The sequence below is a fragment of the Oreochromis niloticus genome, linkage group LG6 (assembly GCF_001858045.2).
Source record: "Oreochromis niloticus isolate F11D_XX linkage group LG6, O_niloticus_UMD_NMBU, whole genome shotgun sequence".
NCBI classification, from domain to species: domain Eukaryota; kingdom Metazoa; phylum Chordata; class Actinopteri; order Cichliformes; family Cichlidae; genus Oreochromis; species Oreochromis niloticus.
This window is the reverse complement of record NC_031971.2, coordinates 1117133-1140233: the sequence shown is the minus strand read 5'-3', so window position 1 is coordinate 1140233 and position 23101 is coordinate 1117133. Positions and strand designations below refer to the sequence as shown.

The following is a 23101-nucleotide window of genomic DNA, read 5'->3' as shown; positions in this document are numbered from 1 at the left end:
CATCAGCTGCCGATAAAGTGGGTTCGCCTATAAAGTCCTCTGTAAGGAAACAAGCTCCAGCAGCTCTGCGCTCGGGAAAAATACTATATTTACTTATGTTGTGCAGAAAAATGCGCTGACATTGCGTTATATCAAGCACCGGCTGCCCAGTTAAACTGTGACTATCACCAGGTAACGTGGGCGTGTTTCTTGAATTAGCAGCAGGTGTTAAACAGCTGACAGGTGAGGAGGACGCATGCAGGTAAACTGAGGGCCTGCTGAGCTGATCGCTGGTGTCCTGAGAAACATGTCAGCTCGTTCTTTATGTTACAGAAGCACAGAGACACAAGAGCAGGCGGAAAGAGACGATCGTTCGGTGAAAATGCGAATCTGCAAATGCAACATGTGGAACACGGAGAGTGGAATATGTAAACAAACCGGTTGACGTAACCCCCTCGGTGCACTCTGCATGCTGACTGTTAGCAGAGCTACTGAAATCTCTGAAAACATCTGAGCACTTTTGCAAACATGTTCTATGTTGACAACCTGACCAGACATGTGAAGATTACGGCGCGACATTCGCGGCTAAAACACTGTTAAAAGTGTAGTTGGTGACAGAAAAACGGGGTATTTTAAAACTACACCACCACCATTGCTGCCTGTGATTTGAAACGCATTCTGGGATACCTGGCTGCCTCAAGTCTACAGAAGCAATCGATTATCTAGGATCGACCTGTTTTGACTTACATTGCACGGCAACCAATCAAATGTTAGAGAAGCTGCATGGGCAGCGTTAACCCCGCCCCGTGAGTTTGATGGGTGAGGCTGACAGATAAAATTAATTCATGATGAGAGCCAGGCGCCAGGACTGCCAAAATGAAATAAATAAATATATCATGAAATAATTAATTAAATGTGTCAATAATTAATTAAAATGTGAAATACATAATTAATTAATTAAATGTGTCAATAATTAATTAATTACATGTGTCATAACTATTTATTTAATTAATTAATTCCCATTTTAATTAATTATTGCCACATTTAATTAATTATTTAATGGTGTATTTAAGTAATTCATTATGGCAGTCCTGGCGTTCCATACAACAGTGCTCTGACTTTTTGTCAGCCTGGCTACAGTGCTGAAGAGAAACCTAGGGTTGTTCTTATTTTCTTCAATCAGTGACGAATAGTAAAATGTTCTGTAGTGATGTGTCAGTCGCGAACGAAACGGCTCTTAGACCCCACTCTTTGAAGTGAACGACGCGAGCCAGCTCCTTATTGGGAGCCATGGGTTTTTGTTTTGTTTTGTTTTTTCTTTCTCTCACCCTGCTTTGCGCTGGGAAAAGGGGGCAGGGGCGGTAGTTACACTCGCAGTAGCACAGGAACAGAGCAGGAGGGAAAGAGAGAGAAAGAGAGCCAGGGATGACAACGTCACATTAGAAAGGTATAGTAATCATCCACAACTATTTTCAGTTGCGGATGATAAAGGATTGAGAAAATTTATTCATGCAGGCCTATATGACAGAGAATGTGCATCTTCTTTTTGTTTTCATATTTTAATTTATATTTAATTGTGTTGTGGTTTGCAGTGTTTTGTGTTGTTTTACTTTAAATTTGTTTAAAAGGAAAAAGCTGAAAATTTAAATAGTTAAAAGTTAAAATGTAAATAGTTGTTTTTTTTGTATTATATGATTTATTTATTACATTTTATGTGGAGTGAATAAATAAAAGTATATTTACGGTGGCCCCTAGAGACAAAGCACATACTAACTCCAAAACACGTACAAACCCCGACGCACGTACAAACTCCAAAACACATACAAAACACAACGGAAGTGCTCCAGGATGCTAGGGGCAGTGTTGAGCTTTTGTTACCTAGTGGCTACACAAGCCAAGAAGTACCAACGACCGGATTTGGTGTGTGGTAGTAACAAGTAAATTAACATTTTTTTAAAAATTATTTGAATATATATGAGTGCTTGGTTTCTCTCACCCCAACCGGTCCAACCATAAAAGTCACTTATTAATAAATAGCTGAAAAGAACATGTGCAAGAAGGGTGTAGCTGTTGCAGTAAACAGTGTGTTAAGTGGATGAATTGTACAGGGAGATGGCCACAGGCAGGAATGATTTCCTGTGTCGTTCAGTGGTGCTTTTCGGTAACCTCAGTCTCTCACTGAACGTGCTCCTGTGACTGACTAGCATATCATGGAGTGGGTGGGAGGTGTTATCCAACATTGTCTTTATCTTGGACAACATCCGCCTCTCCGACACCACCTTGAGGGAGTCCAGCTCCATCCCCACAACATTACTGGCCTTACGAATCAGTTTATCGAGTCTGTTGACATCTGCGACCCTCAGCCTGCTCCCCCAGCATGCAACAGCATAGAGGATCGCACTGGCCACAACAGACTCCTAGAAACTCCTGAGCATTTTCTGGCAGATGTTGAAGGACCTCAGTCGCCTCAAAAAATAGAGACGACTCTGGCCCTTTCTGTAAAGTGCTGTGGTGTTTTCAGCCCAGTCCAGTTTATTGTCAATGTGTACTCCAAGGTATTTATAGTCCTCCACAATGTCAACACTGACCCCCTGGATTGAAACAGGGGTCAAGTGTTTCCTGGTCTGGTATATATTTATATATAAACATATATAAATAAAACCACGTTGTTTTTTGGGGTTTTTTTTTTTCTACATTAGTAATTCCTTTTGTGCATAATTTTATATTGTTGTTAATAATAAATCAATTAAAGCAACAAAACAACCTGAAGAGCCGGTTGGGAGCCGAAAGAGCCGGCTCTTTTTAGTGAGCCGAGCCGAAAGAGCCGGTTCTCTAAAAGAGCCGGAAATCCTATCACTAATGTTCTGGGTTTGTGGAGGGCTTTCTTATAGAGCAACAAACTATTTCTCCAGGCTAACTGATCATCTTCTAAATTTGTGACACGCCATTTCCTCTCCAGCTTACGAGTTATCTGCTTTAAGCTACGTGTTTGAGAATTATACCACGAAGTCAAGTACTTCTGATTTGAGGCCTTAGTTTTCACAGGAGCTACAGTATCCAGAGTCGTACGTAGTGAGGAGGTAAAATTATTAACAAGATAATCGACCTCAAGCTTACAGCACCTGGTATTCCCAGGTGGGCTCCCATCCAAGAAATAACCAAGCCCAACTTTGCTTAGCTTCCGAGATCAGACGAGATCGGCCATACTCAGGGTGGTATGGCCGTAAGCCACACTGTTTCCATAAACTGGAATATTAACTCTAGGGATTGCGCTCAAAGAAAAAAATCGGGGGTCCTTCAGCATACCCACATCTGTGTGACAGCCAGTCGAGATCAGTGTAGTATTTGTCATAATTGTGTAACACGCAGATTTAGATGATGATGTGTCCTCTTTGGCCTTTTGACATCAGAGCTGGGATTCTGAATAAAGGCTCAGCTTGTTAAGTGTTTTCTGTTCTTCTGTTTTTTTGTTTATTTTATAGTACAAAAGAACATAACATCAGTTCTGGTGTGTTTCTGAGTGAGTCAGCCTTCGCAGATAAAATGGACCCTGCATTACCCCAACAACATTCACTAGATTTGAATGGATACATTGTGTGCCACTGTTGCTCCCAGTACAAAGACACTGGGTGTATTGTAGCAATGAATAGGATTGTGTTGAAGCCTTTAGGCATTCGTATAAACACACACAAAGGTTTTTAAAGTGAATATTCAGTGATGGATGTTTTTCATTATTTTTCTTTAAAACCTCATGAAATGTCCAACAGAATCATGAAAACTTTTGATGATTTTATATGCAAGAATATAAACCTTGGTCTGATTGTGTCTGCAGGTGGTGGGCTGTGTGCCTCTTTCAGTGGAGAATCTCTGATGGTACTTAGCCTGCCTTCTTCAGAAACCTGCACAGATGTTTTCGCTGGGTCAGGAAAACATCTCCACCCACCCTATGTCCACCAAAGGACCTGTCAAATATGGGGAGCTCATCGTTCTGGGGTAAGAGGTTAATTACTGAGTTCACATACATTCATAAGTCATCAAAGCATCAAACTTCTTCAGACCATTTTTTTTTCTTTAAAATCTTTTTTTAAACTGTTGAATGTATAGGAAATAAGCCGTTTTTGATCAATTCTTGTACCTTCCAGGAAGGGAAAAAAAATTACTATTATTTTACCCACAGGCACACATAAAACTTCCTTCAGGTAAGAAATCAATGATGGTGAAAACACAAAGTGTTCTTTGGCTTAACAAGAGGAAGCCCTTTCTTACATTTTTTTTTTTAACAGGGGGATTTAGTTGTAAGGAGGGATTGCATTTGAGTTCTGTTGTCTCAGGTTACTGTATGCCTTTTAAGTTTGATACTAACATGCATAATAAATATGAATTTCTTCCGCCAGTGGAAGATGGTACAGAGGTAAGATAAAGAACAACTGACACGGCAGGAATCAACATCCGCGTATTTGTTTTTTGTCAAAGGGAAAAGTGGTTAATGCAGACACTGTGTACGCACAGTCATTCTTAACCCACAGACAACAGAGGCAAACTCACTCTAAACCCACAGAGTAAAAGTCCTTCAGGTGGAAAGATGGGGTACTGTCATCACCCTGCCAGGCGGGTGGCGTGGGCACCTAAGTTTGTGAATGCGATAACTCGAGATCAAAGCAACGTAGGAGCTTCAAATTGATACCAGAGGCACATCTACAAAAAATCTGGGACAAGTTTGAATCTCAGTGACCTCAATCTCAAGGTCAGAGTAAGCTTTCTGAAAATCTTGTGAATATGACAACTTGAGAACAAGGCGACATAGGTTTTTGAAATTAATACTATAGGTGTGTCTACTAGAAAGCTGTTCTATACAGTGGATGTAGAAAAAGGAGTTGAAAATGCATAACTGATAGGGGACTTTTAATATGGACTAAAACTAAATGTTTTCAATAAAAGTCACGCCCACTCATTTACATGTAAAAGACTCTGGCCTCCTCCCACAATCCAAAGACATCTAATGTTAGCTTAATGTTTTATTTTTAATTGGGTTTAGGCATGAATGTGTTTGTCATTAATGACAGTAAAATCTTGGAAAAGGAAGACGGGATACATCCTTAATTTTGTTTGCACTTATTAAAAAAAAGTTTAGTGCCTGCAAGCTGCAATCACTTATACAACTTTCTTCAATATTTTGTCTATATTTTTATAAATATCATAATCACAAACTTCCATGATATATCATGATAAACTTTTGAGGCCATCTCGACCATTTGTAGACTATATCTTATAGATGTGTTCCTGGAAACTTGTCTGCTTCAAATTGAGACAAAAAATGCAAACACTGAAAGTAAGAGAAGCTGATTAAAGCAAGGCAAATAAGATCAAAGCTAAATAATGGAATTGAGTAGCTGTTCTGGTGTAACCCTTCGTTACACCAGTGGCTCATAGGTGATTATAAACTGTAGAGTACTGGTGTAACCACAGCCAAACAACTGCGAGCTGAAAATCCGTCAGTGGAAAAACATGGTAAAAGTCTCTTTAAAATCCCTTTTAATTTCTAAAATGTACGTTGTAATTCTAAATCAAATGGTAAAACAGCTGGATATTGCAGACATATTTTTGATGTCATCAAAACCATTTTTGAGTTTGATAACCGATCCTTAAATATGGTTGTAATATTCAACTTCTTTAGCTCTAGTATAAAGTGCACAATGTTTTGCCATTGTGCTGTTGTTGATCTAAAAGGGCCTTTAAGTTTATAAGCTTCACTGTTTTAGGTAAGAAGTTGACTAAACTTGGGTTGGTTAAAGCAAGTCTCTTTATTTTAACGTGCCTTGTAGTGTGAGAAATTCAGTTGGGTGCTGCATAACTAAAGCTTAAACCCAGTCCAGTGTGTTGGGAAACTCAACTGCAGCCATTAAATGCTGCCGACTTCCTGACTAAAGGCCATTCACTGTGCACACAAGAGTGAGCCTGCAGTTCAGGGAGGTCGGGTCAGGAACGTGGTGGCTGCTGTGGTTTTAGCCCTTTTGTTTGCTTTTGTATTATTGTGACCACACGTGGAATTAAACAGTCTGGATTGCCCTGCAACTGGCAATTACACTAGTCAAAAGATTTAATTAGAAAGATCCACGTAGTTTGTGAAAACATACATTGTAGCGTGGTTCATAGAGTGGAGCCACAGCGGAACTGGGGTGGCTAGTGTTTGTCTAAGAAAAAGGTGGCTGGTACTTCATCTCAAACGCAGGAAGTTTGTATTATCCAGTGAAAGAATGGCTTGTCTCAACTGTTTACTTGACCTGCAGCTAGCAGCAGCCTGACTCTGAAGATAACTTAAGTTAAACTGACTCTTATTGGAGCCCCCATAACAATCAGGATTGTGTTTTCAAATGTTAAACAGATCAGGACGACAGCAGTGCTGTCATTGTTTTGTTTTTCTGTTTTTTGTTAATTTTCAAAACATGATAGTTTGCTTTTAAAAAACAAACACATTTAATGGCATCCTAATGGCTCAGTTGGATAACCTATAAATCTCTTAACCACAGCATCCTGCTTTTAATTCTGGACTGAAACCGTAGTTACTTTTTTGCTCCCTCCCTCAAAGCTTCCTGTCTGCAGTGAAAGCTGTGGAAGGAATGTTTGGGCAATATCTCTGTTTGTCTTTTTACCTACACTACAGAGAAACGGCCTCGGTGTGTTTAGCCAACACAAACTAGCAGAGAAAACTGAAAGTAAAGCTGCTAGGGTTGTCAGGCATAAATTTCTCTTAGGTGGTTCCTTGTTGTTGGTAAGGCTGCAACAGTTTGTCTGGGAAATTCAGAGAAGTTTTGTTTTATTTGTTTTTCTATTGCATGCAGACCTGGGATCTGCAGGTTTAGCTAACAACTCTGAGTTTGTTAACCATGAGTTGAGGGACGCTTTGGGTCTTCTTTTCCAAAAAGTGAGTTAACTTCAACTCCAACTCACTTACTGAGCACTTTCACACTCATCATAAATAAGGTGGAAACAGCAGTTTTGTTACAGATGTATATCAGCTCAGAATAAAAACTATAGTCTTCATCTTTCTAACTCTGTGACTCTGGCTGACCGTCTAAGAGCTGCATTTTTGTCCAGTTTCTTCGTACTGCAAACATGACTGTGTGTCACTTTATCAAACACTGTTTAAATAAAGCTTTAGCCAAAGAACACATTGTTGTGTTGTAATCAGTCACACGGAAAGATGGCTGTCATCTTGGAGATGATGTGAAGAGTCTGAAATTTAAGACTTAAACTGTATTAAATGCATTTCAAAGAGAGCTTTAATTGCAGCTGCAGAGTCCGTCTTCTGAATATGTCATGTTAAAATTTGTTCATAGATTGAAATTTAGTCAAATTATGTCAAACAATATTTTGTGCGGTACAGTGTCTGAAATTCAGACTCTGAATCTCACATTTTTTCACTTAAAAGTGGGACATGGTGGGCCAATTCTGAACCTGATCCACCCGAGGGTCTCATAATGAAGAGAGTGGAGTCCACTTGCAAGGCAGGATGGATCCAAAACTGATCACTGATTTAGACCCAGTTCCAGGCAGGTTAAGATTGGATCAGATTAGACATGGTTACATTGGCGAACATTAAAGCAGAGATTTTAAGAAATTGGAGTAAATGTTCTTTTGGTTTACATTTTTACTGAATATGTCTGTGTAGGTCTTCAGTCATCCAGGTCATGGTAGTCTAAGAAGCTTGGAAAGAAAGCGACTGGACTTCTTGAAGTTTCTTGAAAACGATTCACCTCTAATCTGAGAGGCTTCTTCAGTTGTAAAACCAAATAGTGGAGATTCCCAGGTATTTAAACCCTAGTGTTAGTTTTCCCTTAAGAGGGCACTATTGATCATGTGCTTCATCACATGAGCCAAGGTGTGAAAAAAGGTGTGAGTTAGGGCTGTGCGATATGACCAAAATCTCATATCCCGATATTAAGACATCTATCGTCCGATAACGATATAAATCACAAAAATGTAACATTTTCTGTAAATTCTGTGAATGTCGGGCAGCTCGACTTGCGTGAAGTGTTTCCAGCTGGGCGTCGCGTACCTGGAGTCGAGTGTTTTAACTGATGCATGAAACGATACATTTTTAGACATAGGTTGTAACGGCTGCCGTTTTCTTTGTGAGTATTTATTACACAGCGTGCTGCGGGGAAAAGCCTGTTCTAACGTTTGAGTCTAAGGTTTATTTTTTAGCACCTGGCGGCTCTTTTTTGCTTCTCATCCGTAAATACTCTGCATCTTTCACGTGATTCAGTTTATTTTGAAAAGTCTCAACAGGATCTTGAGCTTTATTGTGAAAGGTTTATGTGGAAAATAAACAAGCGGACAGGAGGTGGTTTTACCGTCGTTGTTGCTAACGACAATGCTTAAAAACAAGAGCTTGTCCGTCGGTAGTGTGGTTATATTAAATATAAGAGAAAGAGAGAACTTTAGGAAATTAATATAGCCACTACAGTGACCATCAAAATAATGAAAAAATATTGCCGTAAACAGTTTATTTTGCGACACCACGAAACAAACGATAGCGTAAAATGAAACGATAGACGTTTTTATATCGTCATCCGATATATATCGTTATATCGAACAGCCCTAGTGTGAGTCATTATCAGCAGAGGTTTCAAGTAAAAACCATTCAAGTAAAACATGACAGTATGTCATGTGAAATCCACATGTTGTTCTGTGCGTTTATGGAGCAGCTGTTTGGTTTCTCCAGTGTGAGGTCTGAGCACTCCTCACTGCACTACACAGCATACATTACATTGTTTAGTTTGTGTGTGGGAGTCTCGTCCTTGGAATGAACCAGTTTTTGTCTGAGGGTGTGGTGGGGTTTGAAGTCATGCTTGGAGAAAATTCTCTGATAAACCTGCTACATAAGGGATGGCAATGTTGTTCTGTTTGTCATTCGGTTTATCCCTAGTTGGTGTCTGACCTTCTTTCCTGTGTATCTTTGGTTGATTTAATGAAGGCTCAGTTGGGATAACCACGTTTAAATCTTTAAAGCTTTCTTTAAATCTGTGTTTTCCTAAAATAAATAAATAAATAAATAAGATGGAAACTTTTATTCAGACAGTGGCCTAAGTTAATTACAACTACTCCTTTCTCCTTCCTGTTGTATAAGTTAAATATCATGACACATTACTGTAGCTCAGCAGGTAGAGCAGGTCCTCTACTAGTCTGGAGGTGTGCGGTTTGATCCCTGGTTGCGCCAGTCTGCATACCAGATATCCTTACTAACCCCAAGCTGCTCTTCGATACATCCATCAGTGTGTGAATGTTAGAAAGCAATGAAGCATACAAAAAAGTGCTTGTGCAAATGAGTGAACAAGGCATGTTGAATAATGCACTTTGAGTGCTCAGGTAGAGTAGAAATTTCCTCAGTCTAGTGGATTAAAATGGAGGCACTGCTCTCTCCATTCCCAGGTTGATTCCTAGTATTTGGAGCACCACTGACACTTTCTTTCCTTACTCACTGCTTAACTCTAGATGAACATACTCTGAGTTGATTTAAATGCTGAGCTCCCAGGAGATGATTTTCTGATTTGCTGTTGTCTTTGTTTCATTCATTCATAGTAATTTATTATTAAAATTAAAATGCCTTTTGAAATGCAGCTGACCATAAGGCAGTTTTGCTCATCGTTATCCTCTGTGTTCAGGTGTAATGGGTCTCTACCCTGTGGAGACAAGGGGAGGCGGAAAAGCCGCTTTGCTTTGTGTCGCAGAAACAAGGCCAACGGTGTGAAACCGAGCACTGTCCACATGTCTTGCACACCTCAAGCTGCCAAGGTGAGAGCTCAACACAAATTAAAGTGGCACATTTCTGGTGTATTCTAATCTAAATATGACAGAGTGTGAGGAAACTACAATGAATATGGAACACATATTTAGCTCTTTTAATCAGTTCTATCTTAAAGGTCTGCAGGTTAAATATGATGCTCTAAATGGAACATACCCTTAATAGGATTTAACTAAAACATCTTGAATTTGTTACCAGTTTCAAAATACTCTTCCTGACATACTTCCTCCATCAGTATTAACATCCCCGCGATTGCTGTAGAAGAAATTCTTTCATGTCTTAAACACACTAACAGAGCTTCTTCTTTCCTGTTTGTTTTGTTAAGGCCGTCAGCAACAAGGAGCAGCACAGTATTTCATACACACTGTCTCGCGCACAGACAGTGGTGGTGGAGTACACTCATGACAGCAACACAGACATGTTCCAGGTGTGTAGTTTGAAAAGCACTTTACTCTTCAGACTTAAAAAAAGATCCAGACATAATTGAAAGTTTTTTCGGTTCTATTCAAGTTCCATCTATCAATATAGAACACAAAGTATTGTTAGAACAACCAATACCATTAAGGGAGATAAATCGGGCTATTCAAAGTATGCAGTGCTCAAAAAGCCCCGGTCCAGATGGGTATAGTGCTGAATTTTACAAGACCTTTAGCGAACAGATTTCACCCGTGCTTTTGGAGGTATATAACGAAGCTTTAACTAAAGGATGCTTACCTTCAACCATGTGTGATACCACTATCTCTTTAATCCACAAGCCTGGTAAGGATCCTTTGGAACCTGGTTCGTACAGACCAATAAGTCTATTGAACGTAGATAATAAAATATTGGCAAAAATTCTGGCTATGCGATTAGAGATAGTTCTCCCAACAGTTGTGTCAGAGGACCAAACGGGATTTGTAAAAAAAATAGTTATTTTTTAATATTAGAAGGGTATTCAATGTTATATACAGTGTTGGGCAAGTTACTTTGAAATAGTAATTCAATTATAGTTACTAGTTACTTCTTCAAAAAGTAACTGAGTTAGTAACTCAGTTACAATATTCTAAAAGTAATTAATTACTTGGAAAAGTAACTATTGCGTTACTTTAAAAAAAAAACAAAGAACGTTTAACCCTCTGGGGTCCAGGGTATAATTGGCCATTTCTTTACTACTCTTGATTTTCCCTCCACATTTTACCTTTAAAAACTATTTACTTTGCCTTGTTTGGTATCATTCTTTTTAGCGCAACCTCACGTGCCTGAATTTACAGTTATGTTCTCATTTTGTCATACTGTATAACCAGAATTGATCTAAAATCAAACAAAAAACATAAAATCAGAGTAGAAAAAGTTATATTTTTAATTGTAACAACCATAAACATGTTTAATGAATCATATTTCATAACTTCAAATGCAAATATTAATTGTCAATTTTAAACTCATATGCACAAGTTTTGCAAACAACAGTTATTTGCATCCATTTACCTTTTACCCTTTTTTAAAATAACCATTTCAAACTATTTACAGAACAATCAGCTGTTCTTCAATAAGATGTCACACAAATTATTTGTGCCACTCCAAAACATAATTTCTGTCCACTATAAAGGAGAACATCACAGCCTGATACCTGCAGGTCTGACAGCAGCAGGTGTATCACTCCTGTTTCTACCTGGAGACAGCAGTCGCCTCATTGTTCTGACACACAACACAAAACTATCCACAACACTACACACTAACTACACAAGACAACACATTAACTACACACAACAAACACGCTAAACGTCACAAATCTCAAAACTCGCTCTCTCTCTTTTCCTGCTCTCTCTCTCTCTCTCTCTCTCTCGCCGTCGCTCCTAAAACTTTTTTTTTGTTTTGCTCATAAGCAGAGAGCGCTTGCTAGCGCTAACGTGGCGAAACTATTGAGGAAAAAACGCCGCGTATATATTGTTTATCATGACTCTGGTTTTACGTGGCCTATGGACACAATTTAAAAACTGGTATATATCACCTTGTTGCTTTGTCTTGAAGTGGTCATGTGATTGGCTTACCACGACTACTTTATTCTTCCTCAGTCAAACAGCAGCACTCATGCGATTGTTTTGCCCCCTGAGCTCCAGGTGTTGTGCAGGACAGTGCTCGTGATTACCGTCCGCGGGAGCGCGCGCAGCTGCTTAAAGCTGTAGCGTCCAGAAGATGCGGTAAGCTGAACACAGCGTCAACCGTCTGTTTGTTGAAAAATAGTAACGGACCGCGTTTCCTTGTTAGTAACTGTAACGCCGTTGTAACGATAGGAATAGTAATTAGTTAGATTACTCGTTACTGAAAAACGTAACGCCGTTAGTAACGCCGTTACTTGTAACGCCGTTATTCCCATCACTGGTTATATATACACATAATACTTATGATCAATCTGAAATACTACTCTCACTAGATGCGGAGAAGGCCTTTGACAGGGTCGAGTGGGATTTCCTCTTCTCGACCCTGTCAAAGTTTGGCATAGGCCCTAATTATATTTCCCTTGTTAAGCTGCTTTACACAAAACCTCAGACCTTTGTTAACACAAATAATATAACTTCTAGTCCTTTCTTCCTCCACTGCTCTACAAGACAAGGGTGCCCTCTGTCCCCATTGCTATTTGCACTTGTCATAGAACCTCTCGCCATTCAATTACGCTCTGCAAAGGATTATAAAGGAATAAGGAGATTTGGTGTAGAACATAAGGTGTCTCTCTATGCAGACGATTTGTTGCTATATATCACTGACCCTACTAAATCATTGCCAAAAATTATGACAATTTTAACTGAATTTGGGAAAATTTCTGGATACAAAATCAACCTTACAAAAAGCATATTGTTTCCTATTAGTTCTTCAGAAAAGTTAGATAGCGCTACATTGACTTCGTTTCCTTTTACCATCTCAAATACTTTCAAATATCTTGGAATAAATGTAACCCGTGAATTCTCTGGCCTTTTCAAACATAATTTTATTAATTTATACTATCAAACTGAACAGAACTTGGAAAGACTGTTTAAACTGCCCATCTCGCTTGCTGGCCGAATAAATATCATTAGGATGAGCACATTACCCAGATTTTTATTTTTGTACAATGTATCCCAATATTGATTACAAAAACTTTTTTCAAGAAAATAGACCAGTTAATTTCTCAGTTTATCTGGAATAAGAAGACACCCAGAATAAAAAAAATAAATAAAAAAAAAAAGACATTTCTCCAAAGACCCAAGATTACAGGAGGAATGGGGGAGCTATTTCCAGGATCTACAACTAACTTTCGCAAATAGACAGTACAACTATATTGGACCACTTGAGAAACGCTTGGAGTGAGGAACTGGGTACTAACATCACTGAAGATCAATGGACTAAAGCACAAGAACTGGTTCACTCCACTTCTGTCTGCTGCAGGCACAGACTACTACAATTTAAGGTCCTGCATAGGCTCCATTTGTCTAAACTGAAGGTTTCAAGGATGTTTCCAGGGGCGGATTCAAGATGTGATCATGTGGCCAGAATTCTGCCTCATTGTCACATATGTTTTGGACATGTCCCAACATCGCCACCTACTGGTCGAAAATATTTAAAACATTGTCTGACATTTTTTTAAAAACAGCTCCCCCCAGACCCAGTAATGGCACGTTTTGGTGTAGCTACAGTTAAAGACTTAAATAACAAACAAATTCATGTTTTGAGTTTTATAACATTGCTTGCAAGACGCCTTATACTTCTAAATTGGAAAAATAAAGCCCCCCCAACTCACTCTGCTTTGTTAAGAGACACAATGTATCATTTACAGTTGGAGAAAATTAAGTTTTCATTGAGAGATAATGTTAAATGGTTTTACCTAATTTGGCAACCCTTTATAGATTACTTTAATAAGTAAACTGGGAGGGATGGCTTCCTCCCATATCTGTTCCAAGTTTATATATATTGGTCTGGGCAGGTGTATTGTTCTTTTTCTTTTTTTTCTCTCTCTCTCTCTTTCTCCTTTTTCTTTCCCCTCCTTTGTATATACTCATTTAGGTATATAATATGTATGTATAGACATAGATATGTGATTGTTTATATAATGGTAATTATATTTTATGTATGTTTCATGTTAATAAGAAAACTAATAAAAAGATTTTAAAAAAGAAAAAAAAAGAAAAGCATACACCCTACATGGATGTGAAAACTTTTGATTTTCAGTATTATCTTTTTAGGTCAAAGTGAACTTGTCCTGGATGAGTGACATTGTTACATGTCAGTTTTCTTTATTAAAGTGGTGTCTACCACAAAATATGTTCTGTAGGTTCTGTAGGTAGCATAATGAACACCACTGAAAACAATCAAGATATGAGCACTTGTTTCTGTGTAATTACAGATTGGCCGTTCTACAGAGAGTCCCATTGACTTTGTGGTTACGGATACTGTGCCTGGAGGTCAGAACCAAGTTGACAGTCAGACACTTCAGAGCACCATCTCCCGCTTTGCCTGCCGCATCATCTGCCAAAGAAACCCACCTTACTCTGCACGGATTTATGCCGCAGGCTTTGACACGTCGAAAAACATCTTCCTTGGGGTAGAATGCACAAACTGCTCATTACCTGTGATAACATTTCTTCAGTTTGAATGTGCTAAAAATACATTTGACCTCTTCATAGGAGAAGGCAGCCAAGTGGAGAATGCAGGATGGGCAGATGGATGCACTGACGACAAATGGAGTTCTCGTGATGCATCCTCGCCACGGCTTCTGCCAGGACTCCAAACCTGGTCAGTGGAGGGAAATCTCAGTTTGTGGGAATGTTTTTACACTGCGGGAGACCAGATCAGCTCAGCAGAGGGGGAATATGGTGAGCGACTCCTGTTTTCTCTCACACACCACACAAACACACACAGTTGTGTTTTCATATCCTCGTGGGGACATCTAATTGATGTGGTTTCCCTAGCTGCTTACCCTAATCCTAACCTAATTGTAACCCTGACACTAAAACCACATTTTGAGACTCAAAAATGTCTTCAAACATGTGGGGAAGGGGAATTTGTCCCCATAAGGGCTGTTGGTCCCCACAAGTATAGTAAACTTACAATTTTTGGTCCCCGCAAAGATATGTAAACCTGTTACACACAGACATGCGCAAGGCTCAGGTCATTAATCCCAGGTGTATGTCCATATTTTCCTTATTTTTTTATTTGTACCCCCCACCCCCACCCCACCCCACCCCCACCCCCACCCAAGGTGGAATCTGAGTCCAACGAGCTGGTGGATGGGTCTCTTATCGACCTGTGTGGTGCCACCCTGCTGTGGCGCACAGCCGAAGGACTGTCCCTCACTCCCACAGTCAAACACCTGGAGGCCCTGCGGCAGGAGCTGAATGCCGGGCGGCCACAGTGTCCCGTGGGCTTCAACACACTGGCCTTCCCCAGCCTGCGTCGCAAGGACGTCCTGGATGAGAAGCAGCCATGGGCATATCTGCGCTGCGGCCATGTGCATGGCTACCATGGCTGGGGAGGGCGCCGTGATCCTGAGGTCGAAGCAGAGTGTCAGGAGCGAGAGTGCCCTATGTGCCGTGCGAGGGGCCCTTATGTGCCACTGTGGCTTGGCTGCGAGCCGGGCTTCTACGTAGATGCGGAGTCCCCTACCCACGCCTTTGTCCCCTGTGGCCATGTTTGTTCAGAAAAAACAACTGTGTACTGGAGTCAGATCCCGCTGCCACATGGCACACATGCCTTCCATGCCGCCTGCCCATTCTGCATCCAGCCGCTGAGTGGGGAGACCGGCTGTGTCAAACTGATCTTCCAAAGCCCGCTGGATTAGGAACGACTCTTGACTCTTTATCTGAAGCCTTAATCAACAAAAGAGGGATGCAACTATTTACAGTTTGGAAATTTTCATAACTTAATTTAACTTAATTTAGTGTGATTTTTAAAAGTGCATTTATTGGGTTGATTCTTACCTTTTATACAGGTATATGGTTCAGGCACCAAAAAGGTGAAGGTTCTTCCCCAGATACAGCTGTCTGGAAAAGCTGTGATGATCTTTAACTTACTTACACTTAATTTATTCTTTTACCTTTTTTATGTAATGTTGTCCTATGAGTCAGTGCAACATTTCCCTGCATCTCTCTATAGCTGATTACTATCTCATGCTGCCTTAAGGAGCTGATAACAAGATCCAGTTAAGAGGTGTGTGCAGATGTTGGTCTGGAAGCTTTTTCAGGGGAAACACTGGATTTTAGATTTTTATTTTTTTTTTTTTTTTTTTTTTTTTTTCTTACTTGGAGTGTAAGAATAATTTTTGATTGTGTTTTTTTTTTTTTTTTTTTTTTTTTTTAAACTCCAAAATCAAGTGACCTCTATTTTTTTTTTTTTTTGAATGCAAACTCTGAACCCAAGCTACCAAAACTGTATCTGGGAAACTTTTTAAGCTGCTCTCCTGTGACTTGAAACATCTATAAGTTTATACATTTTTCAACTAAAGAGATGAATGACTTCAAATCAGCGATCATTGTTTTAACACATTTTTTTACAAGCAATAAGCGGGTAATGTAACTATTTCTTTACAGACCCAGGTAGCTCAGCAGTTCTGTATTCAGCATTTGTCCAATATCTTGAGGCCAAACCTGTCACTTTAAATTCATCATGTACTTCATATTTTCTTAATTATGTTTTATTCTGATTGTAAAGACTCTTGGACCTCTTTCTTGTACCCTTCTCTAAACTTTAGCTTTGTCCCTGATGAGTTTTAAGAAATACTATCCAAGTATTTTTATTGTTATTTTTTGTTTTGACTCATCGTGCAAGCCTTTAACAGCATCATCAACCAAGACCCTGATGTGAAAGCATCAAAGCAGATGCTGATAAGTTCAGTCTGACTCATTTCCTGTGAACCAGGTGTTCATTATATTTTGTCACTAGCCTGTTTTTTAAAGTGTGTCACCTTCTTGGTTATGCAGTCATGCTGTACACTTTTCTTTTCTTTTCTTTTTTTTTTTTTTTGTACCGATAGCAAACAATAAAAACAAGGCTGAAATTTATGTGACTGTTTGTGTTTACTGTACATATACAACCAGAGTATTCATATAAGAGTAGTGGAAGTTAGACTCATTTAAAATCTATCTATATATCAAGATATAGAAATATCTATATCCATATCTCTATGAGATATGGATATATACACACTGCTCAAAAAAAAATTGAGAACGTTGAAAATGAATCATGCTGAGTGCTGTACTGATATGGACTGGACAATGTGTTTGGAGCCAAAGGGATGTCATTTAGCCCAAACTGGAAAAGTACAGGGAGTGCAGAATTATTAGGCAAATGAGTATTTTGTCCACATCATCCTCTTCATGCATGTTGTCTTACTCCAAGCTGTATAGGCTCGAAAGCCTACTACCAATTAAGCATATTAGGTGATGTGCATCTCTGTAATGAGAAGGGGTGTGGTCTAATGACATCAACACCCTATATCAGGTGTGCATAATTATTAGGCAACTTCCTTTCCTTTGGCAAAATGGGTCAAAAGAAGGACTTGACAGGCTCAGAAAAGTCAAAAATAGTGAGATATCTTGCAGAGGGATGCAGCAGTCTTAAAATTGCAAAGCTTCTGAAGCGTGATCATCGAACAATCAAGCGTTTCATTCAAAATAGTCAACAGGGTCGCAAGAAGCGTGTGGAAAAACCAAGGCGCAAAATAACTGCCCATGAACTGAGAAAAGTCAAGCGTGCAGCTGCCAAGATGCCACTTGCCACCAGTTTGGCCATATTTCAGAGCTGCAACATCACTGGAGTGCCCAAAAGCACAAGGTGTGCAATACTCAGAGACATGGCCAAGGTAAGAAAGGCTGAAAGACGACCACCACTGAACAAGACACACAAGCTGAAACGTCAAGACTGGGCCAAGAAATATCTCAAGACTAATTTTTCTAAGGTTTTATGGACTGATGAAATGAGAGTGAGTCTTGATGGGCCAGATGGATGGGCCCGTGGCTGGATTGGTAAAGGGCAGAGAGCTCCAGTCCGACTCAGACGCCAGCAAGGTGGAGGTGGAGTACTGGTTTGGGCTGGTATCATCAAAGATGAGCTTGTGGGGCCTTTTCGGGTTGAGGATGGAGTCAAGCTCAACTCCCAGTCCTACTGCCAGTTTCTGGAAGACACCTTCAAGCAGTGGTACAGGAAGAAGTCTGCATCCTTCAAGAAAAACATGATTTTCATGCAGGACAATGCTCCATCACACGCGTCCAAGTACTCCACAGCGTGGCTGGCAAGAAAGGGTATAAAAGAATAAAAACTAATGACATGGCCTCCTTGTTCACCTGATCTGAACCCCATTGAGAACCTGTGGTCCATCATCAAATGTGAGATTTACAAGGAGGGAAAACGGTACACCTCTCTGAACAGTGTCTGGGAGGCTGTGGTTGCTGCTGCACGCAATGTTGATGGTGAACAGATCAAAACACTGACAGAATCCATGGATGGCAGGCTTTTGAGTGTCCTTGCAAAGAAAGGTGGCTATATTGGTCGCTGATTTGTTTTTGTTTTGTTTTTGAATGTCAGAAATGTATATTTGTGAATGTGGAGATGTTATATTGGTTTCACTGGTAAAAATAAATAATTGAAATGGGTATATATTTGTTTTTTGTTAAGTTGCCTAATAATTATGCACAGTAATAGTCACCTGCACACACAGATATCCCCCTAAAATAGCTAAAACTGAAAACAAACTAAAAACTACTTCCAAAAACATTCAGCTTTGATATTGATGAGTTTTTTGGGTTCATTGAGAACATGGTTGTTGTTCAATAATAAAATTATTCCTCAAAAATACAACTTGCCTAATAATTCTGCACTCCCTGTACAGCTGATGGAAGGCAGCTGGATCAAGATTGGTAAACGTGCATAAACTCATTTTCAAGTACAAGTCACATCTTTGGATTCATACTGAACATTTACACTTTGTATTTTGAATATGATCCGACTCCAGTTCACTGGTCTTTACTGATTTAGTCAAGTGAATTCAAGAAGATATAACCAGTTGTTCGGTAAGCTATATGGGTCATGGGTAAAATTCATTGACTATATCTAATCAACATCACTACTTTGAATTAATGTCCGCTACCCTTGTAACCCATTAATAATGAATATCACACCTTGTCTTGCACCAGTCCAGTGCATTACTGTAAACTTTACCACAGTTTAGCCTGCACTAAGGTGTACTGAAGCGTCTAGCATTTTCATTCAACCTCTGAATAACATAAAATTATTATAATTACATTTTTTTCTAAAACATTTCACAATATGAAAATATAAATTTAGCAACATATCTGGTCCTATTTTCCTCCTCTCACCCAACCGGTCACGGCAGATGACTGCCCCTCCCTGAGCCTAGTTCTGCTGGAGGTTTTTTCTTGTTAAAAGGGAGTTTTTTCCTCCCCACTGTTGCCAAAGCTTTGTCCATATGGGGTCACATGATTGTGGGGTTTTCTCTGTTGTATTATTGTAAAGTCTACCTTACAATATAAAGCGCCTTGAGGCGACTGCTGTTGTGATTGGCGCTGTATAAATAAAATTGAATTGAATCTTGGGTAGATCCAGCATCCTAAAATGAATAAGGGCATTACCAGCGAGAAATAAATTAGTTAGCATTGTTGTATCACAGCAGGAAGGTTCTGAGTTCAGTTCCACCATCATGCTATGCATGTTCTCCCCGTGTTTGCGTGGGTTCTATCCGCGTACTCCGGCTTCCTCCCACAGTCCAAAGACATGCAGTTAGTGGGGTTAGGTTAAACTGGCCATAGGTGACATTGTGAGGTTGTCTATCTCTCTTCGTTAACCCTGTTAGACTGGTGACCTGTCCAGGCTGTAAGCTGGCTCTCGACAGCTGGGATAGGCTCTACCGTGACACCGTTTAAATATATCGTTTTCAGTAAACCACTTTGAAATTATTTTAGCTTTGCGGCATGGCGAGATCCTGCTGAAAGTAGCCATCAAAAGATGGGGACACTGTGGTCATAAGAAGACGGAAAGTTCAATAACAGTACTCTTGTAGGTTATTTCATTGAAATGATGCAGTTGCATAGGGTTGCCAACTCCCTGAAAAATAAATAAGGGACACCTCGTGGCCAGGCCCAGTGTTCCAGATCAACTGGCGTTTAGATCAACTGGCGTTGGTCGAACAGATGTGTGGCAGTCTTGCGTTTCAAATGTAGGCCACAATAAATATATGATATCATTTCATTCTTTTCAAAGGTTTATTTGCATGACGCACAAACAGACACAATTGAAAGGTACAAATGTGTTGTGCATGAAACGAATTCAAACGTGGTGCAGATGTGTGTCACAAGTTGATCTGGCTGTAGGCTGTGGCACTTGGCCAGAGGTGGCGCTGGTTGACTCGAGTCCATGTTAGTGCACACAAAGTAAACTGCACGCTTTAGTTGTGAAGCAAAAACGCTGAACCCGGAGATATAAAACGTGCGAGGGGGACGATAACGACGACAAGAGTCTCCTGATCGTTTACTCTTGCTGTCCTGTGAAGAATACCGGCATGGTGTTAATTGTTTGCTGTTTTCGCGATCGCGTCGCGCATGAGGATATCACCAGGTAAACTCGCGACATTTTTAAACATTTTGTTGTTCAACGGCATCAAGACTGACGGAGTGTGTTTGAGATAACCTCACAAGTGTCACAGATGACACATTTGGCGTTTTTTTTTTGCTGGTTTGTCGGTAGCAGCTCCTGAAACACAAGACTGCCACACATCTGTTCGACCAACGCCAGTTGATCTAAACGCCAGTTGATCTGGAACACCGGGCGACCCAGTTGTCTTCACCGTTCCCAGTGTGGTGAATTTTGTAGCTCTTTTTTTTGTGTGTGAAATTATTTTTTTTAACCATTTGACTTGAATTTGATTTAAGTAGATGTATATTCTTTGTGATATGAACACATGGGAAACAAATGATCATTTAGCCATTTATTTTTAGCTCAAAATGACAACATTAACACAATAAAACAGGTCTCTTTCTTAAACAGAAGCCTGTCATGCTTAACTTTTGAGAATATAAGTAAATCTTTCTTTAAAAGAACTCTGTCCTGCTTAACTTAAAATTATATAAATTAATAGAAAACAATAGAACGAAAAACATTCTTGTAACAGTGCACATATAGTGCTTTTAGTGCAATTGGCTTCAGTTGAGGTATTATTTCAGCTTTTCTAATGCTAATCAGCTGCTGCCGTTTGTAAACCCACTTGTTCCCATGATTACGCATCATAACTCATCATCATTATTCATCTATGTATTACTTTTATGTATTAGTCATCTGTTTGTTGTAATCATCTATCCCTGCAGTTGTTTATTACACAAAATAAATTATATTATCACACTTCTGGCCACATAGCGCTGATATTCACTGCACATGCCCATATTAACCTTAACCAGAGGGTTTAAAAAAAACAAACCAGTGTTTACATACCATATCTGCTTCTGCCGTGGCCTGGTGGACAAAAAATTGGTTAAGGGTTCCCCGAACTTTCACGCCCCTCATGTTCTTCATGTGCCCACCATTAGAAGCATGCCTATGGAAAAAGTGCGCAGGCACACAGTGCAGTGCGCTTTATAGGTGTTATCGTGCATTTTTCCAGCCAGGTGTTTTCCTTTTCCCATTCCTCCCAGTACTTTTGCAGCCTTTTTTTTTCTTTCTCTGAGGGGAACAAACATTGCTGGTCTAATGCTGGGCTTAAGCTGGGCATACACTGTGCGATTTTTCCAGTCAGCTTCAGCTCAAACTGCACGATTGACTCGCAGGGGTTAGAAGTTCGCAGGTCACGATGCAGGGTCTCACACTATACGCCCGATGCTCTGATGCGACCTGAGTGCTCACACTGTGCGTCCATAAAAATGAAGGTTATAACAGAAAATCTGTCGCTCGCTCTCCCTCTCTGTCTTTCACTCACACAGACTCACGCCACCACCATCAACTTTGCTAAATTGCTGTGTGAGGACTCAGGTCGCATCAGAGCAACCGGTATATTGTGAGACCTTGCATCGTGACCTATGAACTTATAACCCCTGCGAGTCGATTGTGCAGTTTGAGTAGGAGCTGAATAACGTGACTGAAAAAAATCGCACAGTGTATGCCCAGGTGTACTGTCGTCCGAGACTTGCACCTAGTGATGGGTCCAGCAACACTGACGCACTGACGCATGTATCAAGCTCACCTAGCGAAGCCTGTATCGGTGCATGCGTCGCTTTAAGAAAAAGTCACGTGATCGATACAGCTGCTGTATCGCTCATTGCCAACGCGCCAAACTGTGTCTAAAAGGTACCGCATCTGCCAACGGAATGAGGCCACCAAAGACCCCCACAAAATTACTCTCGCAAAGATAAATAAAAATACACATCTCTCCATAACAAAATGGAGCCCGAAAGAAAAAGAAATGTTTCTGCTGTGTGGGATCATTTTTAACTTTTAACTGCAAATAGTTCGTCTGTCTTTGTTTCAGTGTAATCTATCAGAATAGGAAAACCAGCAATGTGACTTGCAGTGTAAATTATTTATTTCATTTTGTGCAGGTTAAATGTTGCATCTGTTCTGTGGAGCTTTCTTACACAAACAAAAGCACCTCCCCAGTGTTTAGGCATTACAGAGACAAACATGAAAATGAGGAGACAAACACACCGAGAATGAACACAGGTAGGCCTATATTGACACTGAACAGCTTTATCATCTTTTTTTTTTTTTTTTTCAATATGTGTTTTATTATTTTCAAATCAAGCATCTAGGAAGACTGTTCTGGGCCAGGCAGTCCTGAATTTTATTATAAAGGACTGTCAACCCCTTAGTATTGTGGAGAGAAACATTCCAAGATCAGAGGATCCTTTAACGTACTGGGGGAATAGGAAGACGTTATCAGAACCTTTTCCACCTGGCTTTACAGTTTTTGTGTACCCCAGCTTCATCTGTGCCTCTGAGTTTTCCAAAGCTGGGGAAATGGTGTCAAAAAACCCCGCAATAGACTGAATGCAAAAACATTGGATAAACTTATTTTTCTGAAAGGAAATTTATAATAAAGTCTGAGGCAATTACATTTAAATTGACTCAGATGACTAAAGATGTCTACACTATTTGCAATGTAAAACATATAAAATGATTCCATGGAAAGTACAATAACTTACAGTGTATACAAGTATAAAAGTATAATATAACTAGGTCATTGAATCAGTGTCCGAGTCTCAAGTAAGTTGCCTGCAATGATATTTAAGGTCCAGCAGGTGTCAGTATGGAGCAAAACAGCAACACTGTCGACACAGTATCGATACAGTTTGGGGAATGTGCTGAAACGCT

General features: G+C 39.9%; 1 protein-coding gene and 1 pseudogene across 2 annotated transcripts in view; one reads left to right on the top strand and one right to left on the bottom strand.

Moving 5' to 3' along the window:
- LOC100709940 (E3 ubiquitin-protein ligase pellino homolog 1) overlaps positions 1-16791 on the top strand; it is a 37445-nt gene extending 20654 nt beyond the window's left edge. For both annotated transcript variants that reach the window (XM_003459855.5, XM_005469770.4), the window contains 6 exons: positions 3812-3972; positions 9645-9774; positions 10110-10211; positions 14139-14336; positions 14419-14607; positions 14994-16791. In XM_003459855.5, coding sequence (XP_003459903.1) covers positions 3887-3972; positions 9645-9774; positions 10110-10211; positions 14139-14336; positions 14419-14607; positions 14994-15572 — 1284 coding nt within the window. In that variant the 5' untranslated portion in view covers positions 3812-3886 and the 3' untranslated portion in view covers positions 15573-16791. The remainder of the gene's footprint in view (positions 1-3811; positions 3973-9644; positions 9775-10109; positions 10212-14138; positions 14337-14418; positions 14608-14993) is intronic.
- On the bottom strand, positions 3090-3208 carry LOC112847237 (uncharacterized; annotated as a pseudogene).
- Positions 16792-23101: the final 6310 nt, after the last annotated feature.